Source organism: Schistocerca serialis, chromosome 1, assembly GCF_023864345.2.
Source record: "Schistocerca serialis cubense isolate TAMUIC-IGC-003099 chromosome 1, iqSchSeri2.2, whole genome shotgun sequence".
Lineage (NCBI taxonomy): Eukaryota > Metazoa > Arthropoda > Insecta > Orthoptera > Acrididae > Schistocerca > Schistocerca serialis.
The window spans coordinates 760,173,134-760,200,450 of NC_064638.1; the positions used below are offsets into that span (position 1 = coordinate 760,173,134).

The following is a 27,317-nucleotide window of genomic DNA, read 5'->3' on the forward strand; positions in this document are numbered from 1 at the left end:
ACTTCGCAAAAACTTGCAACTAGTCTTATCCTGTTGGAGAAAAAAAATTATACCACTCAAAACCAGCGACAGAAACTAGACTCTGGAATAACACTTTAAAATTGATAGCTTGGTTGATTTACGTAAAAATGCTTTGAACTCCATCCATCTGGAGCTCCATCATGTATAAAAATCACCCATTTCTTGATCTTCTTAACCGTCTGCAATTACATCACAACACTTTCAAATCTCTTGCTATACATCGATACGGAGTGCTAACCTCCTCAACATTGGCACATCTCAAGGAATCTTGTGCACTTGGATGGGCCAGGAATCAGCTAGCTCCGTCCATTCATGAGACGTGAAATGTAGTAGTCTATGTCTGGTCGATTGCAGATTAAATCGATAACAGTGCTGCAGGGTGGGTTGATCAGTGTCAGTCTGAGGGGGGTCTTGCAGTCTCTAATTTTACCCTAAGTCTGCAAGAATGTTCTGTGTCTCCCACCAGCATGGAGACAGATCGTAAATTCAGCACTATGCTCGAGGTGTTAGAAACATGTAGAGCGCTGTCTGATATACTTTGATGATGTATGTGTTTGAGAATTAACAATGAATGGACATACTACACAGTCATCTATCCACATTAGCAATGATACTCGAGATGGGGTGGTTTAGCTGTGATACTGAAATTGGTACTTAAATTTTTTGTATGTTGTAAGAGAGTGAGGCAGCAGGGTTGCCAACAGTTAGTATGTAGTCATTTAGAATTGTTTTGATAATTGGAATTGCTGTGGTAGATTTTATTGCATATGATCTAATATATTTTGAAAAAAAAAAATCATTAAATGCTATTAGTTTTTTTCCTCCATCTCCAGCTGAAGGAAGAGGTCCAACAATATCAATAGATACAAATTGCAACGGTTTTGTTAGTAGCATAGGGTGCAGTTCTGTGTGACAACATAGCAGTAGAGATTTATCTGTTTTGAACATTTTACTGCATTGTAATGTCCCAATGCCTGACATGTAAACGAAATCAAAGTATCTTAACATGCAGTGGGAATAAAAATGCAAGTGTCAGCCTGCACATTCTGCCTTTAGAACAGTATATTGTTGAAGATTTTGTAGTGGTGGGTTAGTATTTCAGTGAGATTTTGTGAAATAAGTATTTTAACTTTCTTTCACTGATCGTCACCATTCTGTAAAGCTGTCATGTTCCTACACATGTCCAAGAAATATTGTCAGTAATTACTATGTTTCATCAATCTTTAATTTGAGGTTTGCTCTGCCAGTTCTCAAAATTGTGGTAAATCTTGTGGTAAACGAGACAAAGCATCCCTGCTACTACATTGTTCATTCCACAAAAATGTGCTATTTCAAAACTGTATTCCTGTAAGATAATGATCAAAGGTCCAGGCATTCAAGATTCAGTTTACATTTTATATCAAAGTTTAAAGCTTGGTGATCACAGAAAACTTTAATATTTCTGCCATAAATAAAAAATTAGACCCTTTAAATGCCCAGACTATGGGCAAGGTTTCCAATTCTGTGGCAGAATAGGCTCATCACTAGAGCATATTTGATTGCATCAAAGTCCTCTTGACAGTTCTTTGTCTAACTCTAGGGTGTACTTTTCTTTAATAAGTTTAATAATACTTTACTATTTAAAAGCTGATTGGGCACAAAACATCTGAAAAATCAAAATTATACCAGGAATATCTTAAGCTATTTTCTAGTTCTTGGACTTGGAAAAATTTTAATGGTACTAATCTTGTGTGGAATCACAGGGCTCAGAAATATGATTTTGTCTCCCCCAAACTTTTATTTCTGGAGATTTGCAGTGACTCCTGCACTGGGAATCTTTTGTAATGTCTTCTCTAATAAATCAATACGTTCTTTCTAAGAAGGGGTAGCTATTAGTAATTCATCTACATATGAGGTCACTGTGTTCAGTATGTCAGGTCCTAATATAGTGTTGAATGCAGTCATAAAGATGCCTGAACTTACATTCAGTCTAAATGGTAACACACAAAACTGATCGCTTCTTCCTGCAAATTTGAATGCTGTATATTTTCTATATTCTTCTGAGAGGCTCACTTGCCAATACAAAGTCTCAGGTCAGTGCTTGTAGAGAGCTTAGCACTATGAATTTTTTTATAGCTGTTTGTCCAGATTTTCTGGTCTAGCATGAAATGAAACAGTCATTTGATTAATAACCCTCACATCTTGTGGTAGGCAGATATTACCAATGGGTTTACCTACTGATAATAAAGGGCTGCAATAAGGTGACAGTCATGGCTGCATAATTTTTCACTCTAACATATGTTGGATTTCTTTTGTAACTGTCCATGGGATGGAGCATGAGTTTTGGCAGTAAACCTCGTGTGGAATTACTTTCATGGGGTATTGACAAGTGTGCATGATACTTGGCTTCTTATTGAAGATGTATATGTACTTCAACAGCAAATCTTCTCATTTGGCCTGCTGCTGGGAGTTAATAGTTGAAGAATCTGCCACCCTGTCATTTATGTGATCATTGTCATTCTTCACTGAACTACAATGAGGAGGTTGGCTACTGATTTGTGCAGCTTTTGTTTTAATAAACTTAACTCAAGTCTTGGCAGTATTTACCATGTGTGCCATTTGTTTTTATCAAATCTTCAGCTGCCGGAAACTGTGGTCATGTGTGTATAAGTTCCGTGTGTGTGTGTGTGTGTGTGTGTGTGTGTGTGTGTGTTTTGTCTATTTTCAACAGAGGCATTATTGGCTGAAAGCTCTCTCTCTAACAGTCTCTTTGTTGTGCCTATCTACAACTCAACATCTCCGCTATATGGCAAATAGCAACTATCCTTTTCATAATATCATTTCATTCCAACCTTGATTTTCCATTGTTTGATATTTTCACAATTGATACTCAGATAGCACTTGCCCAAAGAGAAGTCTATTTTTGCATCCCTCTCACTCAGAAATTCCATGTCAGAAAAGCATTCTACAATCAAACAATGGAAAATCCAGGATGGAAAGTAACAATGTTATGAAAAGGAAAGTTGCTGAGTCACAGATAGGCACAACAAAAAGTCTGTCACAAATAAAGCTTTCGGCCAGTAAGGCCTTCATCAAAAATAGACAACAGGCACACATGCACACACACACTCACACAAACGCTACTCACATACACGACTGCAGTCTCAGGCAACTGTAACCACACTGCAGTGTGCTTTCTTTGTGACAGTCTTTTTGTTGTGCCTATCTCCAACTCAGTATCTCCGCTATATGGCAAGTAGCATCATTTTACAATCAATCTACTTACAATCAGAAATGGGAAAACTATGGTTCCATTTTCTATAACTACCTTAACCTGCATCTGCACTTTGATGTATCATGACCTGACACCAACTGCTCCAATAATTTTGCAGTTGTATATTGGGTAAGAAGGTACCCTTGTAATCTCACTTTCTTATTAAATAAATTCACTGACATCATATTCACAGTATCATCTGTTTCAATAACAACTGCAGTCAGAACTTTTCCTGTAATAAAATTAATAATGGCCTGAACCATATCTTTACATTGATCATGGGTTTATAGCATTCAGTATCTAACTCTTCTATAATGTCCGGGTCTTCATTATATCTCAACAGGTTCATTGAATCATTCTCTACGCCCACTCCAGCCCATGACCATCCCCCAAGGGTGCAATGTGGCTGGATTTTGTCTGTTGAACTAGTCGTAGCCAGGTGAGATCTTCTGTCACCTCACTAAATTGTGAATTGTGTTTTATTCATCTCATGGTTTACATATGCAATCTATTTGGTTTGCGTACAGGAGACATGTCAAAAATTTATAAAACAATTACAATGATTTTTACATTAATAAGTAATAGCACTATAATAAATAACATCACTATAAGGATAACACACTGTACCCAGCTCAAATTTCCAGTTTGTCCCGCATAAATTCATCCACTGAGTAATAACACTTCAGTGTCAGTACCTCATATAGCTTTCTTTTAAGCGAACCTAAATTCATCTGCATCAACTTGTTCCCTTTTAATTTATTACAAAATTTCCTTCCCATGTATTGAGGTCCCTGGGCATACAGTCTGAGGCGGTGGGTGGGGAGCATAAAATTTTCTTTGTTTCTGGTATCATGAGAATGGACAAAATGGTTTCCCTCAAATAATTCATGTCTGGTGCACAAAAATATAATAATCTCATATGTGTATAAGGATGGCAGAGTTAATATTTTAAGTTTTCTAAATAATGGTCGACATGGTTCTTTGTGATTTGTAGTGCACATATTTCGTATGATTCTTTTCTGTATTTTTAGTATCTGCACTATGTTTATCAAGTTACATGAAAAAACAATACCATGCCTAATAATGGATTCAAAGTAGCTTGTACATGCTCATTTTTGTGTGTCCATGTCAGTTGCAGTTGACAGTATTTGCAACGCAAATGCAAAGCTGCTCAGTTTGTTTGCCAGGTATTCAATGTGTGCCTGCCAGCTCAAATTTTTATCTACATTTAAATCTAAGAATTTCACTGAGTCAACTTCTTCTATACCTTGGTCGTTGTGTACAATCTTAATCTGCTCACATTTTGGCTGTTTGGTTCTGAATTGCATCACGTGAGTCTTAGATATGTTTAGATTCAACCCATTTAGCTGAAACCAAGTTTCTAAGGTACTGAGGGTACTGATCAACGATTTGGGAATTTTTTCTGAGTCCTGATCTTCAACTAAGACAGAAGTATCATCTGTGAACAGAACTGACGGAGAGCTGATATTTAATGGTAAGTCATTAACATAAAAGAGAAATAAGACTGGGCCGAATATGGAGCCTTGTGGAACACCCTGAGATATTTTTTTCCAGTCAGAAAAATAATATGTACCAGTTGAAGGAATGCTAACTCTTTGCTTTCTGTTGGATTCTGTGATTGCCATCCCATGTCAAGAGCATGATTTTGTTCCACTGTACTGGTGAATAATGTTTGTGCTTAATTGACTGTGGTTCCCCATGTGGGAGTACCACTTATAATTATTGTTGCTGTATTGTCATTGAACTACTCTGTTACTACAGTATCCTGGATGATACCTGCTACCAGCTCTTCTCCTTTTGTTATAGTTCAGCGGACCCCAGACAGCATGCTGAGCTCTGTGTGGCGTAGGTGCTGCTAACTGTGCCACAAAGTTGACACAACAGTTCTTCAATCTGCTGTGATTGCAGAACTGTGTGTGGTGGAGTGGACAGCCCCATGCCACCATTATCATTACTGCTATTATCCACCTCAGAATCTTCATATATTAAATTGACAGAATCTAGTATTGATATGAAGTGTTCTAAGTTTGTCTCTGAAATGTGGCCCAATTTTTCTCTTATATCCAGGGGCAACTTCACTTTTAGTATTCTCTTGTGAATTGGGTTCATCCCAATATCTGGTTTTACTTAATTACTTTTTGAAATATTACTGAAGACTGGTTTGTCTCCTGTGGAATGGCTCTGGTTCAACACTACCTTGCAGAGCCTTTTCTCTATGTAGTTTGACCAGTACTTCGACAATAACACTTTCTCAAACTGCTCATATGTTTGACAGTTTATGACCATTTCATTCGCTCAAAGGATTAATCCTTTAAAAGCATCATTTAGTGAAATGTATTTTTTGTTGTTCTGACCAAGACCTAGGTAACACTCTGTTAAAAGATTTTATGAACACAACAGGATGAATATTTTTTCTTGTCAGGTGTGAACACTTGGAACTGTTGATGCCTCAATAAACTTTTCTCTAGGAAAATGGATGATAAGGAAGGGGCTGCCCCCATCCCATATGACTTATGGTTAGGTGACAGACCAGCATGATCTATTTTATCTCTCCACATTCTGTCATACGATGCAGGACTATTACATTCACCAATTCCCCTAGGAACAGAGGGTGCCATGTTGTGTACTTTGTTTAACAGTGGACATATCCTGTTGCACACTACTAATCTGAGATACGACACTATTATGCCAGTTTGGAAAATCTTTACTTAAAGCAACTTTGATTTGATTTAATTCTGTTCAACTAATTCTTCTAGAGTGCTATGTAACATGTGGTAATTCTGAATCAAATTTTTCATTAATTTGGGTGTCCTTATGCAAAATACCCTTCGAAAAATCCTATGAAAAGCTTTCCCCCCCTCTGGTGTCAAACTGTTCTCTTATCTTAATCTCTTGTTCAGCAGTAAAATTATCTACTTTTGCACTTAGCTTATGAACAGATTGTTTGATACAAATTTGTTCATCAGATAATTTTCATATGGCATCGGAAATGTCCTGGTATGCAGTTTTCAGTTCTGAAATTTCATTTGTTTTGGCATCCTACTGCAAAGACAGATTTGTCAATTTAACCAACATTTAATATTGTTGTAATGATAAATTTGTTACATCTATTGACAAGTTTTTCAATGTAGATGACATTGTATCTTGCTTAGATGACATTTTATGATGCTTAGTCAACATTTCATTTAGGTGTAATGATAAGTGTTCAAACTTCGCTTTCATCATTGCCTCTAATGCTGTAAACAGGTCTTTAGTTGGACTAGTTGTTGGAATAATCTCTTTGCTCTCAGCCTGCAACTCCATTTTGCATGCTGAAGAGTCTATATTTTTGATAGTTGTATCAGTGTATTAACTAGCTTTGACATATTGTCGCTAGGCAATGAAAACCTCGTAACTCAAATTGGTCAAATTTTACAGGAGAAACAAAAAACTAATTATAGAAGTCACATGGGGACCTGATTACTCAAATGTAGTGGTTTCTGCTACACAATATGGATCCGGTCATTGGTACATAAGACTTTGTTATTCGCTTCAAACTGTCTGCCAGTTTTTGGAGTTACGAGGTTTTCACAGTTATTTTTTTGGTAGTGATGGAGATAAGAGGTGTGTAACGAGTTCACGGTTAAGAATTGAAATGAATGAATAATTTGTTTAAAAAAATACTTACTTAAACTTTGCATTATTTGTGTATTATGAAACATCTGAAAGGATACATTGTTACAGATATAAAGTGAAATGAATAATTTCATATTGGCCAAAATACTGGAATCTAGATGTTAATAAATTACAGTGTTTAAAAAACACAGAAACAATGTTGTTAGCTTTAATTAAACTTTTAATACTGTAACCATTTGTGCAGTTTATTAACATTTATTATTGTTACTATCACTGCTACTATCACAATCACAGTCATAGGTGGCTGTAAACAAGTTTATTTTCGGCTGCATTTTTTTAGGCACGGACATGCTCTCTCATTACAAATGTGAGGCAGTGTGTCATAAAATGAATGCACATCCTTAGGAAGGACTAGCTTCAGTTGTTGCAAATGCATAAACTTTTCTGCACTGATCTTTAGTTGTGAACTGTAGAGAGGGGGCACTGTAAATGAGCTGGGTGTGTTTGACACCCTTCTTGGAAGTGGTTCCCATGTATCGCTGAATTTCAAATTATATTCGATTTTTCCGGAGGGATCATACTTGAGACACCGGATATCAGTCACTGTTGGATCCCCAATTTTGGATCCTGGCCGAATAGACTAATACAATGAGAGTTTATCATAGGACTTGAAAAACATGTGGTCCAAATAATTGACAACATAAGGTCTAGGACTTTGTCTTGTGGTAGTATAAACTTCTACATAGCCAGCAGGAGTATAAATGTGTCTCTTTTTTAACTTCCTTTCTATGGTGGAGTGCATAGAATCACACTCCATTTGAGTGTGACCTTTCTCCATAAATTTTTGCACTACTGTAATGCCTTTCTGATTGGCGAGATGAGCCAGTACATTACTCATGACTGAGTTTTGATTCTGGTACGTGCATCCGTCACTATAGAAAATAGCTTCTGAATCATTTTGGGCGTACATTTCTATAAATGCACGAGTATACTGGCAAATTCTGAAGCTGTTAGTCGACCTTCACTCTTGCGCCAAAGGTACCAATAACCATCATTACTTTTTAAATCATAGACGGCAAAGTTGTGGACCTTTAGTTTGCTTTTATAGTACAGTGCAGATACTTTTAGTCTGGGAGAAAGCAGAAGTGCTTGAAGGTCTATAGTAAACACTATAGCTGGTCCTAATTTATCACTGTTTTTCGCTTCCCTTGATTCAGTTTTTCGGGCCATATGCCAAGAGTATTCATTGTCTGAGAGATTGCCTGTCTGGTGAGAACAACAAAGATCACACTGGTCCTTTTTAGGTGTAAATAAGTTAAGATTATTTTCATCAAATACCTTGCAGAACTGTTTGTAAGCAGCTGGGATTTGTCCTCTTTTCTTGCAAAATTCTACATATTCCCTATATAGTTCTGATTTACTCTGCCAGTTAGGTTCCAAGTAGAGTTTTGTGGAAGAACGACGGCAGTAATGCGATTCCAGTTTCGGAAACTCTGTAAAAGTCTGATGCTGATTGTCGTCCACCTGAAACTTTCGTTGGTCTCTCCTGCATTTGAGGCCCTTCTGCAAGCGCTCTTCCTGATGCACTAGATGCGCATGTTCTGACACTCCATTCACCTAAGCACAAAGTATTCAGAAACATAGTCTTGCAGACAGTTTTTCTCTGTCCTTCTATTACAAAACTGTAATATAGTGTGTTAGAACGGTGAGATTTATTAGAGTCTGAATTATTTCTGCGTCTTTTAACTGGAACGTAGTAGACAAGGCTTCTAACAAAAATTTTTCTTTCACCCCAAGACATATCCTGCCAGAAATGATTAAATATTAGCTCTCTCTGCTCTTCTGTAATATCCTTGCAATTCCTGTTCTGATTTAAGGAAGAAGTTTACAAGTACATCGTGGTTTCATTTCCCTCCTACTTCTGCTCATTGTTGGTCTCTTTTTGCCAAACTCATCTTTTTGCATTCCTAAATAATCCTGTCCCCTCATAAGTTTTTCTTTCTGCAAACATTGAGAGATTGATTGCTTTTCCTTTTACGGCACTGCTTAGCACTGTTTACTCCCACATCGACTTTGTTGTCATCGTCTTCTGTGCTGTTGTTGCTGCTATGGTCATTTCTGTTTTTATCTGGATCATACACATCACTACTGCCACTGGAGATATCATCTTCGCTGCTGTGTTCGAAAAGACTTTCAAACTCAGAAGTGGAATTCGCCTCTGTATTGGCTTGTTTTTCTGTATTATCTGTAGTGCAAACAATAATGTCATCAATAATATTTAAATAATTTAATCACCTCGACTTTCAAACAAGGATCTTACTTGAAGTTACAACAATATAAACTATGGTTTACCTTTATTTTGTAGGTCTACTCTTTCTTTTGGTGCAGGACAAGGAGGAACCTGACTAGAATCTTCTTCTGGTGATTTTAAATGATATGACCCATTGTCGGCTTGTTTCACAAGGTGAAGAGTGAATTTACTCTTTTTACCCATAGCTGAAAACAAAGTAGTCACTGTAGAATGTATAGGATTCTGTTAAGTTCTAAAATTAAAACCTCTTATGTACCAAGTGCAGTCTGCTTTAAACACGATGAAAAACTCGTAAATCAACATTGTATTTAACGAGGTCATTATTAATTCTGTATATTAAAATACAAGAAGGGATTGGTTGGTAGGACATGTTCTGGGGCATCAAGGGATCACCAATTTAGTACTGGAGGGCAGCGTGGAGGGTAAAAATCGTAGAGGGAGACTAAGAGATGAACACACTAAGCAGATTCAGAAGGATGTAGGTTGCAGTAGTTACTGGGAGATGAAGAAGCTTGCACAGGATAGAGTAGCATGGAGAGCTGCATCAAACCAGTCTCTGGACTGAAGACCACAACAACAACAACATTAAAATACAGTACATAAATACCTAGAAATACTAATACGTACCTGTAGCAATAAAGCAGTGTTGGGTCTGTCAGTCAAAAAGGTTACTATCACATCAAAAAACACTTTAATCTTGGAGCATGTGTCCGCCCTGCACACTAACAATGGTAGTTACCGGAGAGGCGAGGTTTACAGCACAAACTACATATCGCTGGAGATGTGATTTTTTCATTATTGCCGCTAGATGGCGACACCATACAACTTGAAGAAGGAAGGTTTCAACAGGCTATGTGGCATAATTGTCTACATTTGGTAATGGAGTTACGTGGATTTCATTGTCAGATAGAGTTACGAGGTTTTCATTGCCTAGCGATGATATGATTCTACTTCATCACATGTTTCAGATTTCATTCTGGCATAAGATAAGGCTGAAATTACCTGAGTAAATTACAGATTTTATCTTAATAAAACATACAAATAACAATAGGGGTGAACATGAGCTCCTCAGCGAGAAAATGTTAATCCACTGGAACAATGTAGCAGCATTATGCCATGCTCCATGCTTATGATATAAAGTCAACCATCTTGTACAATTTATCTTCATGAAAATTACAAATAATTACAAAAAATTCTAACAACCAAATTACGAATAGAAAATGGGCTGTGAACAATTGACTCGAAAGGCAAGAAATATGATATTCACAGGCAAATAAAAATAAATAATGTTGTCCATAACTTTATATGTTGCATCATAATGGAGATGGCTAACACTTAATTTCCAAAAATTTTATTTTAGGTGTTAGTTCATATATTTCCTATAATTCCTTTTGTTGACAGTACTCCCTTCATTTTGGATTATTATTCTTCAGCTTCAACCTGTTTTTCATCAACAGTTTATTGTTCTCATTGCACGTGAAACAGATACATGCAGTTTATAACAATACAATGATAATAAAATTTCATAAACGGAATACTTGTCAAATCATCCTGGAAGATGGCTGACACTGTAATGTACCCTCTTCCTTTCTGTGTTGATTTTTGAAATAAGGAAGTAAAATGATGGTGAAGGAAAGATATATCACATTGCCAAAAAGAAAAAGAATGCATAAAGTCATAAAATTTAGATATGATGCATTGAAATTCAAACAATTTTCTTGTTGCGTCACTGATTTTATTAGGAATTACTTCTTTCGTCATATAAATCCAAGTTCAGGCTCGGAAGTCATCATTGTAATGTAGGAAGTTTGGTAACGTAAGACTGTGTTATTGTTAATTTTCAATGCAAGGAAATAGTTCACATTATAAAAGCAATCACAATTGGATTTCATTTAAAAAAAATAAAAAATAAAAAAACATACACACTTGGTTCAACTGACAAATGTTGAAACACGGAAAGAATAGTGTGCTTATACTGCGTCACAAAACTGACAACTTATAACTGATTTAAAAGGCTGAAAAATATTTACAAAATATTTCATTAACAGGAATATAGGATTATATGCTCCATTACCAAACAAAACTGTAAATAAATTTAAAAAGATTATTATTTTACAACAGAATTCACATTCCAAAATAATACAGCCTTCTAGCAGTGAGGTTGAAAGATGAAGGAGGATTACTACAGAATGTCATATTCTTATTTTTTAACAGAAAAGAACTGAAATTAACATAGATAAGTAAGACACTAATGGGAAGTTAATATTCTGTGATGTGATTGCATCTCCAATATCATTGAACTGCAATGATTTGTTTACTTACCCAGCCTACAGTTAAATGTTGATTCTGAACTATGATGCAATTTGGGACTTTTCACATCAACAAACATTCACTGAGGTGAAAGAAGTGATAAGTGGCAAATAAAAATCTTAAGATTGAAAGATTAAGTTGTTACTTCCAACATTATGCACCACATATTGCCTTCACATCTAATTAATCTAAACTATTCAATGCCATGTAGATCCGTCAACATGCACTGTGTCTTCTAATTCTTGAACAGTTTCACTGGCTTCTTTCCAGCCAGACACTGACATATTCATGCTCTTCTATTACATATAGCTCTTTCTTTCTTTCTGATGCTATGGTAGAACGATAGCAGAAGACAGATACATAGAATAGCAGGAGAGTAGAAGGTAATGTAGAAAACTAAAACCAATACACTACTGTATTTGTCACAAAAACATCTACCAAACAGCAGTGAATTACTCTAGTCCCGATCTCTGAGGTAGCAATCATATAGTCTCATTTTTCTTTTTGCTGTGATTGTACTAAACATCTGATGTAGCCTTAATTCTATTCCCTGTGTCTAGTAAATAGTGATGGGGAGCTCGTGAATGAGTCGTTCAAATGAACGCTTCAATCCAGTGAAGTGTGAACTAACCACTCAATTTCAATGAACTGGTACTTCAGACTCTTCACAGATAGCACACTCCACACTTTTTTCTAGTTCACTCACTCTCCCCCCTCCCCCCCCCCCCCCCCCCCACCACTCCCTCACCCACTACATCGGCGCTACGTCACTCATCCTCCCTTCACTTCAGTCCTCCCTCCACTGCCCATCGACGAATCGCGCGGTGTTTGTGGGGAACTATAGGTTTACGAGGGGTTGGGGAGGTGAGGGGCGAGGAGAATGCAGCGTCAGCTGCTTCCTGCAGTGCTGACATCATTACCCGTGACTATTTGTGCAGTTAAACTTCGCGTTTATGGGTAGCCTACCGTTGGCAGCGCTTGCAGACAAATGAATATTAAAGATACAAACGAAGAGGCTGGCTGTGTGAGCATGCACAGCCAACATGAAAATAAGAGGTTAGTTAATAACACTGAAAAAGGGATTTTACCTGAAATCATACCAATGACTACAGGTGACAGTTTATGTTTTGAATCTGGAGGGCTATTATTCTCAACAAAAATAAAATCTACAGGAAAACTTCTGAATAATTACTTAACGTAGGTATATAGACTTTGTGACAGTGGTAAAAATACTCATTCTATTTTGGATTAAGTTTTAAAAGGAACATAAAATTGGACTGCATTTCGTTGGTAGCCCTAGTTTTCAGTCCATGAATACAACAAATAATGTTTAATTTGGCAGACAAAGACTTTTTTGGGCGCTTCATGAGAAAATGTTGAGCAAGAGTAAATGTAATATCTTCTTTATATGTGACAGGCTCCTCTGTTTATCTTTCCTTTGTCCCCCTCAACCATGCTCTATTTAAGTTAACTCAAACACTGTAAGAGCGTAAAACGTTGCGTGCACTTTACTGCATAGTTCGGCCATCTGTTGGTAAAATTATGAAGTATTACGAAGCTTTATTGTACGACCGAGGTGAAGCGAGCGCAGCCACGGCTGAGCGGCGAACTGGGCAGCTTCGCCAGGCTTCTGTACTTCATGAATGAACTACTTCATTTGAACGCTTCACGGCAAAGAGTGAAATGAATGAAGTAGTTCACGGGAATGAACGAGTTCGACCCATCTCTACTAGTAAAGTCTTCATAGTTCACCCTCTATTCCAAATCAAATGACTGGGTGGTTTTCTTTTACTTCATCCAAGAACTGTTCTCTGTCTAATAATTTTGCACTAATCTGCTATCTCACACCACAGTCTAGTACTTCCGATTTGTCTTCGTGTCCACTTTTATGAATCATAACACACTCTATTATCTGCCCAACAGATACAGATTGCAACATGTTTTTAGTTGTGCTGCCACGGTTAGTTTATCCAGGACTGACTCATTATCAGCGTATTCAGACTTACTAACCCATTTTCCTCATTAAAAACAAATTCATGCATAAAATCGCACTGTCACTTTCCATTTCCTCTGTAAGATGACAAGAACTATGCCCCTTACATGAAGTCATTAAAAATCACCTAACTCACGTTGAGCGAACAGGAGCGCTGAACAAAAATGACTGACAAGGCACAATGCATCTTATAGAGGGTATAGTATGGACGTATTGGAATAATTAATGTCGGGTGATGGTTTTAAAGTAATTCACACGACATGAAAACTTTGTGGAAATGCGTCGATTTACTGGAGGCTAGTTTATCCCAGGGGAGTATTCGAGTGACCGTGCCCGGCTGGGGAGCAGTGAAAGGAAGCGACAATAGGCAGCTTAGGGTGGCTCAAGCTCTGAGAAAGCGGTAACGGGGCGCGGCCTCCAGCTGCCTTAAGATGAGTGACAGTGAGTGAGTGGTTGACCCTATGCTGGTGTACCGGGAAGCAGACGGAGAACTTGTATGCCTGTTGATAAATGTCTGTCGTCCCGTTTTCAGTGAAACATGCGAGAAAGCCACGCAAAGCTACAGTGGAGCAGTCAACAGAGGCCAAAATATGCATGTTCATGACTATAGCAACTTCATACTGAATTCACAGTCCGCAGAGTCTGAAGTAAATCAGGTGAAGAGCGACAGAATGAAATACGCCAGCCTCCGATGGGAACATAAGACCAAGGAATTTGAAGTACTCTCCTGGGAGTCAGAATTCCAGAAAAATTGGTGTTTTGTGCAGATGCTAACCTTGGTGGGTGGCCTGGGAGGAGCTAAATAGCAGAAGTTGAGAGGAAGGGAGATTTTGTGGGAATTTGTTCACTTTCCAGAGCAGGCATTGGTTGGCGCTGGGAAGCGACGCATAATTAACGTGACTTGCGCTGCAATTAGCGTAAGTGATTTTGCTGGAGGGGAAACCGAGGTGAAGAGCAGAATGGGAGAAGTCTCGGTAGTCGTCTTCCGTTCCCAGCTTGCCTAGAGTGTGGACGTAGTGTCCTTTACTCAACTTGCCTGAGAGAGAGTGAGCATCTCTGCAGTTTAGGACTTAGCAACAGAACGATTGAGCTTGGAGATAGAAAGTTTTCATTCAGCTATGTACTGAGCAAGATAGCTAGAAGTGAATAGACGAGTGCAGCCTTGCAGCACCACGAGGTCAGCCGACGTCCGCATAACGACGTCGCCCCGCCACACTGAATTCGGTGATATTGCGCCCGCTCCGGCCACTGATTAATTTGTTGGATCATGTCGGCAAAGTTCCCATGAGGGTTTCATGGGCTGTGCATTGTAAAATTCTTTTCGCACTTCGGATTACGCCTGGGTCAGTCGATAGGAATTACTTTTGATTTATCGCACTTTACTCCACGCAAACGTAATTTATTACCACTGCCTGTTAGGAGAATCATGTAATGTTATGACTGAAGGTCGTGATTTAAAATAAATCTATGCTAATTGACTGCATCTGTTTTCAATCAAGTAGTTGAAATCCCACGTCACTTTCTTAATTAATTTTATGTCCAACATTTGCATCTGGTGTTCAATAGCTGAATATAACATCAATGTACACCCCTTTTTAATTAAAAAGGGATCAATTCTGAATCAATTAATATCAACGCTACCACCGCAGTTCAATCAGGAGTCACAGGGCCTTCTTACTTTCTTTGCATTGTCCGACATTGCGGCAGTTTTGCACTCTCTGTTGATCTGTTCGTCAATTACCTGGGGTGAACACACACCAAAACCAGATAAGTGACGGGTGGGGTGTTACACCTCCTACTCTCTCCTCCTCCCCCCCCCCCCCCTTCCCCAACATCTTCTTCTCTTCCTTCTTATATTCTTGTCCAAATACTCTTCCATTCTGTTCTCATTGGACCCCAAATTCAGCCAACTAATGTCTTTGCACCTTCCATTTTACTTTAAGTAACTAATGTCATATTGAAACCTCTCTTGGCCCTCCCCTCCCCCCCCCCCCAACCCCTCCATGCATGCTGCTTTCAGCAACTTGTTCCATTTCATCCACCTGTCTCTGTCAAGATCAGAATTCCCAAATTCCCAACCTTCATCTAAAATACACTTTCAGCTATCTAGTTTTTCCTATTTTCTAATTACCCAGATCCCTCCTCCCCTTTTTCAATTAAAAGAACTCTACTTTTTATCTCTGTTTCCTTTTCAACCAGTATCCTGCTCCCCATATGGTCCTCCCAGTTTCCATTTTCTTGTGGTTCTCCCTCCAGTCTTGCTCCTGCTCGAGCCCCAGCAGGAGCTAATCCCTGTTCCCATGGCCTGCTTTCTTAAGTTGTGTCTCATTTCTGTCAGGCAATCCAAAATTCATGTCCACATTTTGTGTCCATCCCCTGCCATAATTGTTATCTCACCTGTCTGACATCCTATGCCCATCATTTCTGTTATTCACTCCCATTCCATTTACTACATATTGCTCTCTCCCATCAGGTCTATTGAATGTACCACAGTTCCTTGACTCATTGATGGCATAAACTCTCTGAATTCTTTCCAGGAAATTAATGACTGCCTCAACCTTATCTCTAGGTGCTGCAACTACCATTTGCTTTACCTAGGTAGGCATTTTATTCTCAAGATTCGGTATGATTGTTTCAGCATCCAGTTTGTGGTCAAGACATTTTAATTTTATTAACTTGCTGTTGGCAAAAGGCATTTAAGCTGCCTCTCTGAGGGTTGTACCTGCCCCCTCCCCAGATATCCCTCAATGAAAATTGCTGCTTGTTCATCCATGCAAAATAACTGATGTTTTTAATGTCTATTTCACAGAAACAGTGACAAAATTTTCTTCTGGTGTAGATAATGTGCCTGATCACATATTAAAAAAAAATGCAACAGTACTGACTAAGAAACTTCCTGGCAGATTAAAACTGTGTGCCCGACCGAGACTTTGCCCGCGAAAGGCAAAGGTCCCGAGTTCGTGTCTTGGTCGGGCACACAGTTTTAATCTGCCAGGAAGTTTCATATCAGCGCACACTCCGCTGCAGAGTGAAAATATCATTCTGGAAACAGTACTGACTAACCAGAATGAGATTTTCACTCTGCAGCGGAGTGTGCGCTGATATGAAACTTCCTGGCAGATTAAAACTGTGTGCCCGACCGAGACTCGAACTCGGGACCTTTGCCTTTCGCGGGCAAGTGCTCTACCAACTGAGCTACCGAAGCACGACTCACGCCCGGTACTCACAGCTTTACTTCTGCCAGTACCTCGTCTCCTACCTTCCAAACTTTACAGAAGCTCTCCTGCGAACCTTGCAGAACTAGCACTCCTGAAAGAAAGGATACTGCGGAGACATGGCTTAGCCACAGCCTGGGGGATGTTTCCAGAATGAGATTTTCACTCTGCAGCGGAGTGTGCGCTGATATGAAACTTCCTGGCAGATTAAAACTGTGTGCCCGACCGAGACTCGAACTCGGGACCTTTGCCTTTCGCGGGCAAGTGCTCTACCAACTGAGCTACCGAAGCACGACTCACGCCCGGTACTCACAGCTTTACTTCTGCCAGTACCTCGTCTCCTACCTTCCAAACTTTACAGAAGCTCTCCTGCGAACCTTGCAGAACTAGCACTCCTGAAAGAAAGGATACTGCGGAGACATGGCTTAGCCACAGCCTGGGGGATGTTTCCAGAATGAGATTTTCACTCTGCAGCGGAGTGTGCGCTGATATGAAACTTCCTGGCAGATTAAAACTGTGTGCCCGACCGAGACTCGAACTCGGGACCTTTGCCTTTCGCGGGCAAGTGCTCTACCAACTGAGCTACCGAAGCACGACTCACGCCCGGTACTCACAGCTTTACTTCTGCCAGTACCTCGTCTCCTACCTTCCAAACTTTACAGAAGCTCTCCTGCGAACCTTGCAGAACTAGCACTCCTGAAAGAAAGGATACTGCGGAGACATGGCTTAGCCACAGCCTGGGGGATGTTTCCAGAATGAGATTTTCACTCTGCAGCGGAGTGTGCGCTGATATGAAACTTCCTGGCAGATTAAAACTGTGTGCCCTCGCGGCGGGCTAAAATCAAGTTTATCAGCGGAAGTGACGTAGTGATAAGACGCTCGAGAATGGAGCGCTTGGCGTGCTTCCTGTTTCTGCATCAGTCGACTGGCAAAGGTCCCGAGTTCGAGTCTCGGTCGGGCACACAGTTTTAATCTGCCAGGAAGTTTCATATCAGCGCACACTCCGCTGCAGAGTGAAAATCTCATTCTGGAAACATCCCCCAGGCTGTGGCTAAGCCATGTCTCCGCAGTATCCTTTCTTTCAGGAGTGCTAGTTCTGCAAGGTTCGCAGGAGAGCTTCTGTAAAGTTTGGAAGGTAGGAGACGAGGTACTGGCAGAAGTAAAGCTGTGAGTACCGGGCGTGAGTCGTGCTTCGGTAGCTCAGTTGGTAGAGCACTTGCCCGCGAAAGGCAAAGGTCCCGAGTTCGAGTCTCGGTCGGGCACACAGTTTTAATCTGCCAGGAAGTTTCATATCAGCGCACACTCCGCTGCAGAGTGAAAATCTCATTCTGGAAACATCCCCCAGGCTGTGGCTAAGCCATGTCTCCGCAGTATCCTTTCTTTCAGGAGTGCTAGTTCTGCAAGGTTCGCAGGAGAGCTTCTGTAAAGTTTGGAAGGTAGGAGACGAGGTACTGGCAGAAGTAAAGCTGTGAGTACCGGGCGTGAGTCGTGCTTCGGTAGCTCAGTTGGTAGAGCACTTGCCCGCGAAAGGCAAAGGTCCCGAGTTCGAGTCTCGGTCGGGCACACAGTTTTAATCTGCCAGGAAGTTTCAGTACTGACTAAGCTCACAAATCATCTCTGCAATTCCCCATTGTGTGCTGGTGTTTCTTTTTTTTCAGGGGAAACTAAAAATGGCAAAGGTAAGGTCACTGTTCAAGAATGGAGACTAGACAAATGAAAATAAATGGTTGTAGCTCCGTCATAAGTTGCACTGAGAAGCATCTATTTTTTATTTCTTGATGGTGACTAGTTTTGGACACCTGTGTCCATTTTCAAGCCATCCTAAAAAAAATATTACACTTGACATGAAAATTTTATACAAATGAGGAACAGTTATAGTACACTAATATATGTGTAAGGTATACAAATTTGTGGTGGTTCTATTTTACAACTTGCCTTACTAGCTACATATTGTGCTGTAAGTGTGACAAATATAGGCAATAGCCCTTGCACAGAAACTGTCCTGCAATAACCAAAGTGATATATGGCTGACTTAACAACAACAAAATACACCACACTGGATGGACATTAGAAAATTGGTGTGCAGAGACACTGGTGGTTACCAGGTAAAAGAGGCCACTGGCAGCGGTGTGTGTCAAAGATAAAATATTTACTGACTAAATAATACATTCTTTTCTTATTAACTTAATATAGATTTAAAAATCCTACAATGCCAAAAATTCTTTTTCTAAACCACTCCTTGGTCTCTAGTAGGTCAAATTACACAAACTGCTATGATTTACATTATTACATGATATCATTTCCAGTGGTCTTAGAAACAAAAAATTAGCAGGGTTGTTAAAGTTATATTAAGTCAATAAAAAGAAAAGAATGTATTGTTAAGTCAGTAAACATTTTACCTTCAACGCACGTCACAGTTAGTGGCCTCTACAGTTCTATCTGGTAACCACTGGTGTTTCTGCACACCAGCGCTCTAATATATGTCCTACATGGTATATTTTGCTGTCGTTAAGTCAGCAATATATCACTTTGATTAATGCAGAGGCAGTTTCTGTACATGGGCTATCCCCTGTAAACAGCACAGTCTGTAATCAGTACGGCAACTTGTAAAATAGAACCATGACAAATTTGTATACCTCACACATATATTAGTGTACTATAATTGTATTACACACATGTGCCTCCTTTGTATAAAACTGTCATTCCAACTATAATCTTCTTTGTAGGACTGTTTTAAAATGGACACAGGTGTCCAAAAGTAGTCACAATCAAGAAATAGAAAATAGACATTTCTCAGTGCAACTTATAATGGAGCTACGGCCATTTATTTCAATTATGAGAATGCCTCTGTTGTCTGGTTCTTTTAAAATATTGGTGAAAATACTTTACAGGAAATTCATTGCATTTGTAGAGGAAAAGAATTTTGCATCAAGTACCCAACATGGATTGAGATAACACAAGTTGTCAAGAATTGCCATTCTTGTTTCTGTTGATGATGCCTTGACTGCAACACACTGGAAGGAACATGCATCAACAATATTTCTGGACCTCACAACAGCCTTTGATGTGATAGATCATAACTTACTGCATCAAAAATTGGAATATGTAGGAATTAGCAAGTTGGCACATGCATAGGTGACATCATATCTGGAAAGCACAGAATGGGATTAGAAATCACACATCAGGAAGAAAACATAATGTATACTTACCATTATAAGAGAAAAGAAGATATGTACAGTATGCCATTTTGGTCCAAGTGTCTTTCTTCATATTTATCAAAGACCTAGAGTCATCCAGTAACTCCTGGAAATATATAAAATTTGAGGATGACGCAAATTTATTAATAAAAGGCAACAGTGCTACAGAACTAAAAGGCATATTTTTTTCAAATACGTAGGCCTACCATTCTGAAATAAAAATAAAACAAGTAGGTTTATATGTAAGTCTCTACTGTTCTACATAATTCCCACCAATATTAAGGTTCTTATTGAATCGTACAATCGGCTTTTGAATACCATCCTCATAGAAATTTGTTACATGAGCATATCTTTTGATACTTTAAACATTCTGTAACAATTGTATAAAGCACACTTCTTCACACTTGTGAGTGATGAGATGATACAGAAATGAGAGAGAGATTTCAAAGATGGCTGTACGAATGTCCATGATGAGAAACAAAGTGGTTGCCTCCATTCATTGCTGACAATTTGGTGCAGAAAGTTGATGAAAAAGTGAGAGATAACAGACACTTTATGATTTCTATGTTATGTAATGAGTTTCCTCAAGTGTCAAGTGGTGTGCTTCACACAATTGTTACAGAACGTCTATATTATGGCACTGAAAGTTACACTCAGATGGCATATTTCTATGAGGATGATATTCAAAGCTGGTTGTATGATACGGTAAGTGCCTTAATAATGGTGGGAATTAAATAGCAAAGTAGATTAAAGTCCATGCTTTCATGTAATAATAAAATTGCTAAGAAAAGTCTACTTGTTTTATTTTTATTGCAAAATCGTACTTACTTAAAAAGGACACCTTGAACAGCATGAAACACAAAATTGCATCTCACACATTGCAGAGTCATTCACTAATAACAATCTTGTTGTTGACACTGATAAAACTGTCGCAATGCACCTTCATACCAAACAAAACAATTATCCATTAATTCCCACTGTACATCTCTTAATAAACAACTATAAAATGTAAACTCAACAAAATTTCTAGTAATACGGATTCAGGAAAATATGAAATGCAGCACACATATCGGAAAGAAGCTAAGATGCTATCCTAAGCCATAAATATACTTGGTATGTGTACAAAAGAAAAGAAACATTAAAAATGTGTATTATGACCAAGCAGAATCACTGCTGCAATATGAGGTAATTTTTTGGGCTAACTCACCAATAAGCAAAAGCTATTTCATAGCACAAAGGAGGATGATAAGAACAACTGAAAATGCAGCACTCAGAAACTCTTGCAAACCCCTATTTAAAGCACTCCAGATACTACCATTGCCATGTCTGTATATTCTTGAGGTAGTTAACTACATAAAGAAAATTTCAGAAAAAAAACAACTTAGTATCTACAGATCAATTAGTCCACATATATGACACGAAGCAAAAACTGAATCTTCACAGTGAGTATACCAACACAACTCTCAGACAAAATGGACCACTGCAGACGGAGAAAACTTTACAATAAACTTCCCTCCACATTAGTCCAATACGATCAACACGAAAATTCAAAATGGTTCTAAAAACACATTTGTGAGGTAAATTGTTTCCCTCTTTCTTTTAGGCATTGAAAATTGCTTTTGTTATTCACAGTACTATACATTATATATTTTAATGCAGTGGTATTATAGTGGACTTTTTTTATTGTACTGTACTATATTCTTAAAATTATTTATGGTATTGAATTAATTTTACTCTAATGTACACTGTATTTAAAACAGTGTATTAATGTACAAAATAAGCCCTATCCTAAATCAAAGATTTGATGAAGTGGATGTTTAATAAATAAACATTATGTATCATAGACCACTTGCTCAAATACTTTTGGAAAGACTGGAAGGAGTGATATGAGTCTGTAATTAGCAGTGGTTTTTTTATCTCCAGTTTTGTGGATGGGTGTTATTCAACATATTTAAGCCTATCAGGAAATAAACACCAACTCATTGATGGATTACAAAGATAATTTAAGGGTAATCCTATCAAGCCAGTACAAGATTATAACAGTCTGCTAAAAACACTATCACAGCCAGCAGAATTGCCACTTTCTAGTGACCTAATGAATTGTATAATCCCTTTAGTAGTTGTAATTTTTTATATTAATGTTGATTAGTGGTGAATGCAGTGTCTGCACAATAAATCTACCACATCTGTAATAAAATACAGATTGCTGCTATAGTAGTTTGATGATGTATTTATTGTGGTGGATCCATTTCAGTTGCACTGCCATCTACAGACCATGAACATGTATCATAAATAGACTGCAGATTTTTAGGTCATGAAAAATGCATTTCAGGCACTTAAAATAGGCTCTTTCAGTGCCTCATTTAGGTTACATAAAACCCAAAAGAGGCTCTAAAATATATTATACAGAAAATTAAACATAATGTAAAATATACAGTGCTGATGTATGAGCATATTGTTATTCATTTAAAACAAGTAAAATGAAAATATGCACAGCTGTAAAATGCAGCAAACATTATACTATTGTAATATTCAAACTGAACCCAGACCTTTTAATTTATTCAAGATAAAAATACAGCATAAAACACATATAGCAATATGTTGAAATATGTGTAATATGTAATTTAATAAATGCCGGCTAAGCAGCCTTTCAGACCATACAGTACTGAACACAGTAAATAAACGAAACATTTTCTAGGTTTTCAAAAGAAAAACTATGATGTTTGTCAGTCAACATCAATTTATATGCTGAAAAAGAACATTCTACATCAATGGATGTGAAAGGGGCATACTTCACTTTTGGAACATGTTGGATAGGAATGCTGTAATCATGGGAGCTGGATTTTGTATTAAGTAAGTATGCCGCTTTGTGGATGTAATTCACATCAGTGTTCTTCAGCAAAACCTATTGCATTTTTATCTGTACTTTTACTATCACTTCACCTGGTAATTCATTAATTTTCTTTTTAACTTTCTCCAGTAAAGAAATGTTCTCATAGATAGGCTTCACTGAGACAATTTGGAAAATAATTCTTTACACTATTATACCAGCATTATTACATAAAATCTCTAAAAGATATCTTCTTTGCTGCAGGTTAATATAAGCCAAGTCCCATTGGACTGAGGGCTCTTTGAGTAATTGCTTTGTCAAAGTTACAGAGGTGGTATCCTCCAGTAGATTTTCAGTTGCTTTCAGGACTGCTGGGAGACGTTTACTGTAGTATCCTACTGCTAACCAAGCACCCCAGCATATAACAACAGGTTCAGAGGCCAATGGGACATCTGGAAGTTGTTCTTTGGGTGCCTCTATACTTGATGGTGCCTTAACAAAAACTTTCTGTACCATGGAGAGTAATTATTTGTGAGCGAATTCTAGTCTTATTTGCTTTGCTCTACATTTGACACCATATGCTATGGAATTTACATGCAGCACCAAAGGGTAGAACACTTGAAGCAACTGAAATGCTGCAATGATATGTGCAGTGACAGCTGTGAAGGTCAAAAGCATCTCGTTTTCATCCATTCCATTTGGATATATTGCCTTCAACCTATTGTTGACAAAGTGTGCAATTGTTTTGCTAATTAGTCTTTGGGAGTTGTTTCGAACAAATCAAAGAAGCCTTGGATGGTCCATCTGGGTCGAGCTTACCAACAATCAGATTTACAATGTGCCTGCCAATACTGTCAGTAATTTCATCAACAGAAAACCATACAGTCAGGGAGAGAGGAGTTGTTCTTTTATTACAACTGCTAGGCAGCTTTAACTCTCACCTTGTCTATGTATTATGTGCATCTGATGTCAATTCAAAACCTACAAATATCTTTCTTTGTGGAAATAAGCTATGGCCAGGTTTCTATGACCTACAGATTTTTTTTTTTTTTTTCAAATATCCCCTTCAGTTCTTGCAAACATTTCTAATCTTTTGAAAATAGCACAAGAATTTAATGTTACCTTAAAGAAATATATACCTATTAGGTTTTTAAAGCTGAAATAGGCAAAAATATGCATTAATGTCGATATAGACTGTTTTGGGTGCTACAAAGTTAATAGTTTTGAGTTTCATTAGTCATGAAGTGCTTAAGTACAAGTTTATTTGCAACTAGGATCTCAGGGAAAGAATAAGTTTCAAGCTAAAGGTCCATGGTCTAATCACCAGTGGTCAGTGTCAATTTGTATTTTATTACAACATGGCATAGGTTTGGCATTGTCATGCTGTAAGCTGTTTTCTGATTTGCTCCTGTTGTTAATGGCCCTTTCTTGTAACTTTTATAATTTGGCATTTTATCATCAGCTTTCACAGATTGTCAGTGACAACAGCATAAGAGTCCTAAAACTACAAGTTGTAATACAACAGTATTCTAGGCTGTCACTGACACACAACAGTCACAAACACCTAAGTCTAAAGTTATATAACCAACTGCCACAATCAGTCAAAACCCTCACCTCCTTTAAATTTAAGGAGGTATTAGACACATGGTTTAAAAATAAAGCATACTACTCAACTGAAGAATATCTTGGAAGTTATTTAAAAGGAATGTATAAACAACGAAATAATGTAATTATAAGTAACTAAATGTTTAAAAGTGTACAATTAATTCTTGAATGAAATAAACAATGAAATAGTGTAGCTATCATTAACCAAATGTGTAAAGCTGTATAATTAATTCTTGAATGTAAACTGTATAATGATTATTACTGAAATCTTCTGATTAGTAAGAAGTTTATGTATTCATATGTATTTATGTATATGTAAAATGATGATGTGTGTAAAATGTAAAACATACTAACTAATAAAAATATGCATGTATATATATGCATAATGTATAACGTAAAATTAGTAACAATGATAGTTTTATGAATATGTAAAATGTATTTTGATGAAGCCAATTGCATGGTAAATGTGCTGAATGGCTAATAAATGAACAATGCAGAATGACAGCAAGCGCTCATGATACGTGGACATAGTCTGAAGAAGGTAATCTAGCCAAAATGGATCCATCACGATAAATATATCATTACACTACTATAGCAGCAATCTGCATTTTATTACATAATGTCTCTAAGAGATATCTTCTACACTGCAGACCAACCAGATCATAAATTATCATATTTGTGTTTGATTGATTATTACCAGGTGCAGTGTTCGCAGCCACTGTGAGCAAATAATCATTGAATTTGGTGGGTAATTATTTGAAAGCGTCATCATCTCAGCCAGAGCTATTTTGTGGAGGATCAGTTTCACTTGGACTACAGGTTTTGTTTGTTTGTTTAATATTGTTCCAAGTAGTTCTTGCATTATTTTTGCAATGTTATTTTTTGTCTGTAGTACATGAATTACTCTTTTTTTAATGACTGGTGGTAACAGTGTTTCAACTCTTGACTACTGCAATACCGTACTTGTTCTGACAATTACATACAGCTCTCTCTTCCTAGCTCAGATACTTTAATCCAAGAAGTTATCCATCCCTTATCCTTGCTTCTGTTCACTTTTGCCCTATTTTTTTAGGGGGAAAACGAGACTCAAACTGTTGTAGGATTATATTTAAGAAAGAGTTAAATCTTCCATTAACACTGATTTATAAATTTCTCATCATTCTACCCATACATTATGCTTAAACACTGTGACTGAGTTATTTTTCGTGAGTCTGCTACAGAATAGTTTTCTTCTATGATTGGTACCTAACTGGCAAGTGAATTTTATTGTTGTCATTTAACTATCAAGGTCAGGCAAACTATTGACAGTTGACTTTACAGCCAAATCACTGCAGTTGTTGGGTCTAAAATCGAACTGTCAACACCTATTGCACTATGTCCTAATAGTCTTGCGAAATCCTCTAGCTATACAAAAGTAGTAGCTACACAACTTTACTGATATTATGCGGCGAGGGATTAGCTGGACACTCATTGGTCACTTTAACATTCTTGTTTGCATCAAGACTAGAGGTTGTTGGTAGGTAAGAGTTCTAATCAAGATACGAGTTTTTTGTTCAGTTAGGTTGTTTCATCTTTCCTTCTTAGAAACAGTGATAGACGGGGTCGGTTCGAGAACATTTTTGCACACAAGTGGCTTACCATTTGGCACCCCTCCTCCTCCTCCCACCCTCCTACTCTGCATCCCAGTTTTTCCTCCTACACTTTCACCTGTGACAGATTTCGTTACCAGTTGTGACATGCACTGTACCAGTATACAAATCTTGCAATTGGGCACCTTCCTCGGCTTGGCGCCCCACGTAACCGCTACTAATTGTTATATGTCTCGCAAAACAATCTCACAACTATGGCACCTCTGGTTCCCCTCTCACCTTGACATCCTAAGTGGCGCCTTGTGTCACCTAGGCCTTAAACCAGCTGTGGTCATATGCTGGACATGTGTACCAGTGTGAAATTCGGTTGACTTACTTCTGCAGTCACTAAATGTGTTGGATAGGTATTCTTACGTGTATGTTGGATTTACACACAATGTTAAAGGCTGCATGTGTTAAAACTTGAACAGTGTTCCATTTTTTAATGTTGTTTGCTTGTTTGTAGTGTCCACAGTCAAGGCACTCTTTGGGCTTCTTTTGTTTTCACTTAAGACTTTTGTGAACGGCCACTTAGAAGAATATTGTGAACCTAGGAAAGTGGTCATTTATGTCATTATTTACAGCATTTCTGGAACATATGTAACTGATGTATCTTTACGGGTAATACATATTGAAAAAGGGACAAGCTTCATTATTTATTTTTCATATTTACTATACTCCTTTGATACACTATTTTTTTTAAAATAATAATGACAGAAAGTATAACTATCCTTCCAAGAAATAAGTGCGAGATAAGTTAGTGTATAACTTATTCCTCTTCAGGTTCCAAAATTTCTTGTTCACTCAACAAACGTGGCATATTTGTAGCAGAATTACAGCAAAACGCGAGACTTAACGAGTACGCGCATGAAACTACACCAATGCGATCATATTGACTCACGCTAGTTTCAGGACAGCAGCTCTTAAACATCGCAAGTTCTTTACAAGGGTTCTTTAGAAATATTTCTAGAAATCGACAACAGAAGGCAGCACCAGCCATAGGGCAGGTCGTGAGACTTCCGTACATTGTTCCCATACGAAATGAATCCAGTTTCGAGCGATAGGTGGCTCCCACTTCGAGGAAATCGCGGCCTAATCTATATTCGGGCGTAGCCTTTCTAGCACAAAGTATCGGCACAAACCAAGCTTTGTCTTAAGTTTTCAAGGTGTTAAGGCGTGTGTCACTTACAAACTGCATTTTTTAATCCCACCCACGAAGCATAGATGGACATCTCGATTCGTCGCATCTAGACCTTCATATTTCTCAGGTTGAATAAACTGATAAACCACAAACCGAAGTTTTCAGAAGTGTTCATCA

At 38.0% G+C, this 27,317-nt stretch overlaps 1 protein-coding gene across 1 annotated transcript; it reads right to left on the minus strand.

The window, feature by feature from the left end:
• Positions 1 to 7,054: 7,054 nt before the first annotated feature.
• Positions 7,055 to 26,922, minus strand: LOC126482308 (uncharacterized). Its single transcript, XM_050106345.1, has 4 exons — positions 26,901 to 26,922; positions 19,949 to 20,042; positions 9,263 to 9,406; positions 7,055 to 9,155 (listed from the first exon to the last, which is right to left on the minus strand). The coding sequence occupies exons 2-4, from the start codon at positions 20,007 to 20,009 to the stop codon at positions 8,896 to 8,898; spliced, it is 465 nt and encodes a 154-aa protein (XP_049962302.1). The 5' UTR covers positions 20,010 to 20,042; positions 26,901 to 26,922; the 3' UTR covers positions 7,055 to 8,895.
• Positions 26,923 to 27,317: the final 395 nt, after the last annotated feature.

Bases quoted from the DNA above. Each gene is read 5' to 3' on its own strand.
- LOC126482308 (XM_050106345.1), bottom strand. From the start codon at position 20,009: ATGAAGAAAGACACTTGGACCAAAATGGCATACTGTACATATCTTCTT. The intron at 9,407-19,948 runs GTAAGTATACAT...CTTTGTTTTCAG, and splicing joins TCTTCTTTTCTCTTATAATG to CTATGGGTAAAAAGAGTAAA. The intron at 9,156-9,262 runs GTAAACCATAGT...TTTGCACTACAG, and splicing joins AGTAGACCTACAAAATAAAG to ATAATACAGAAAAACAAGCC.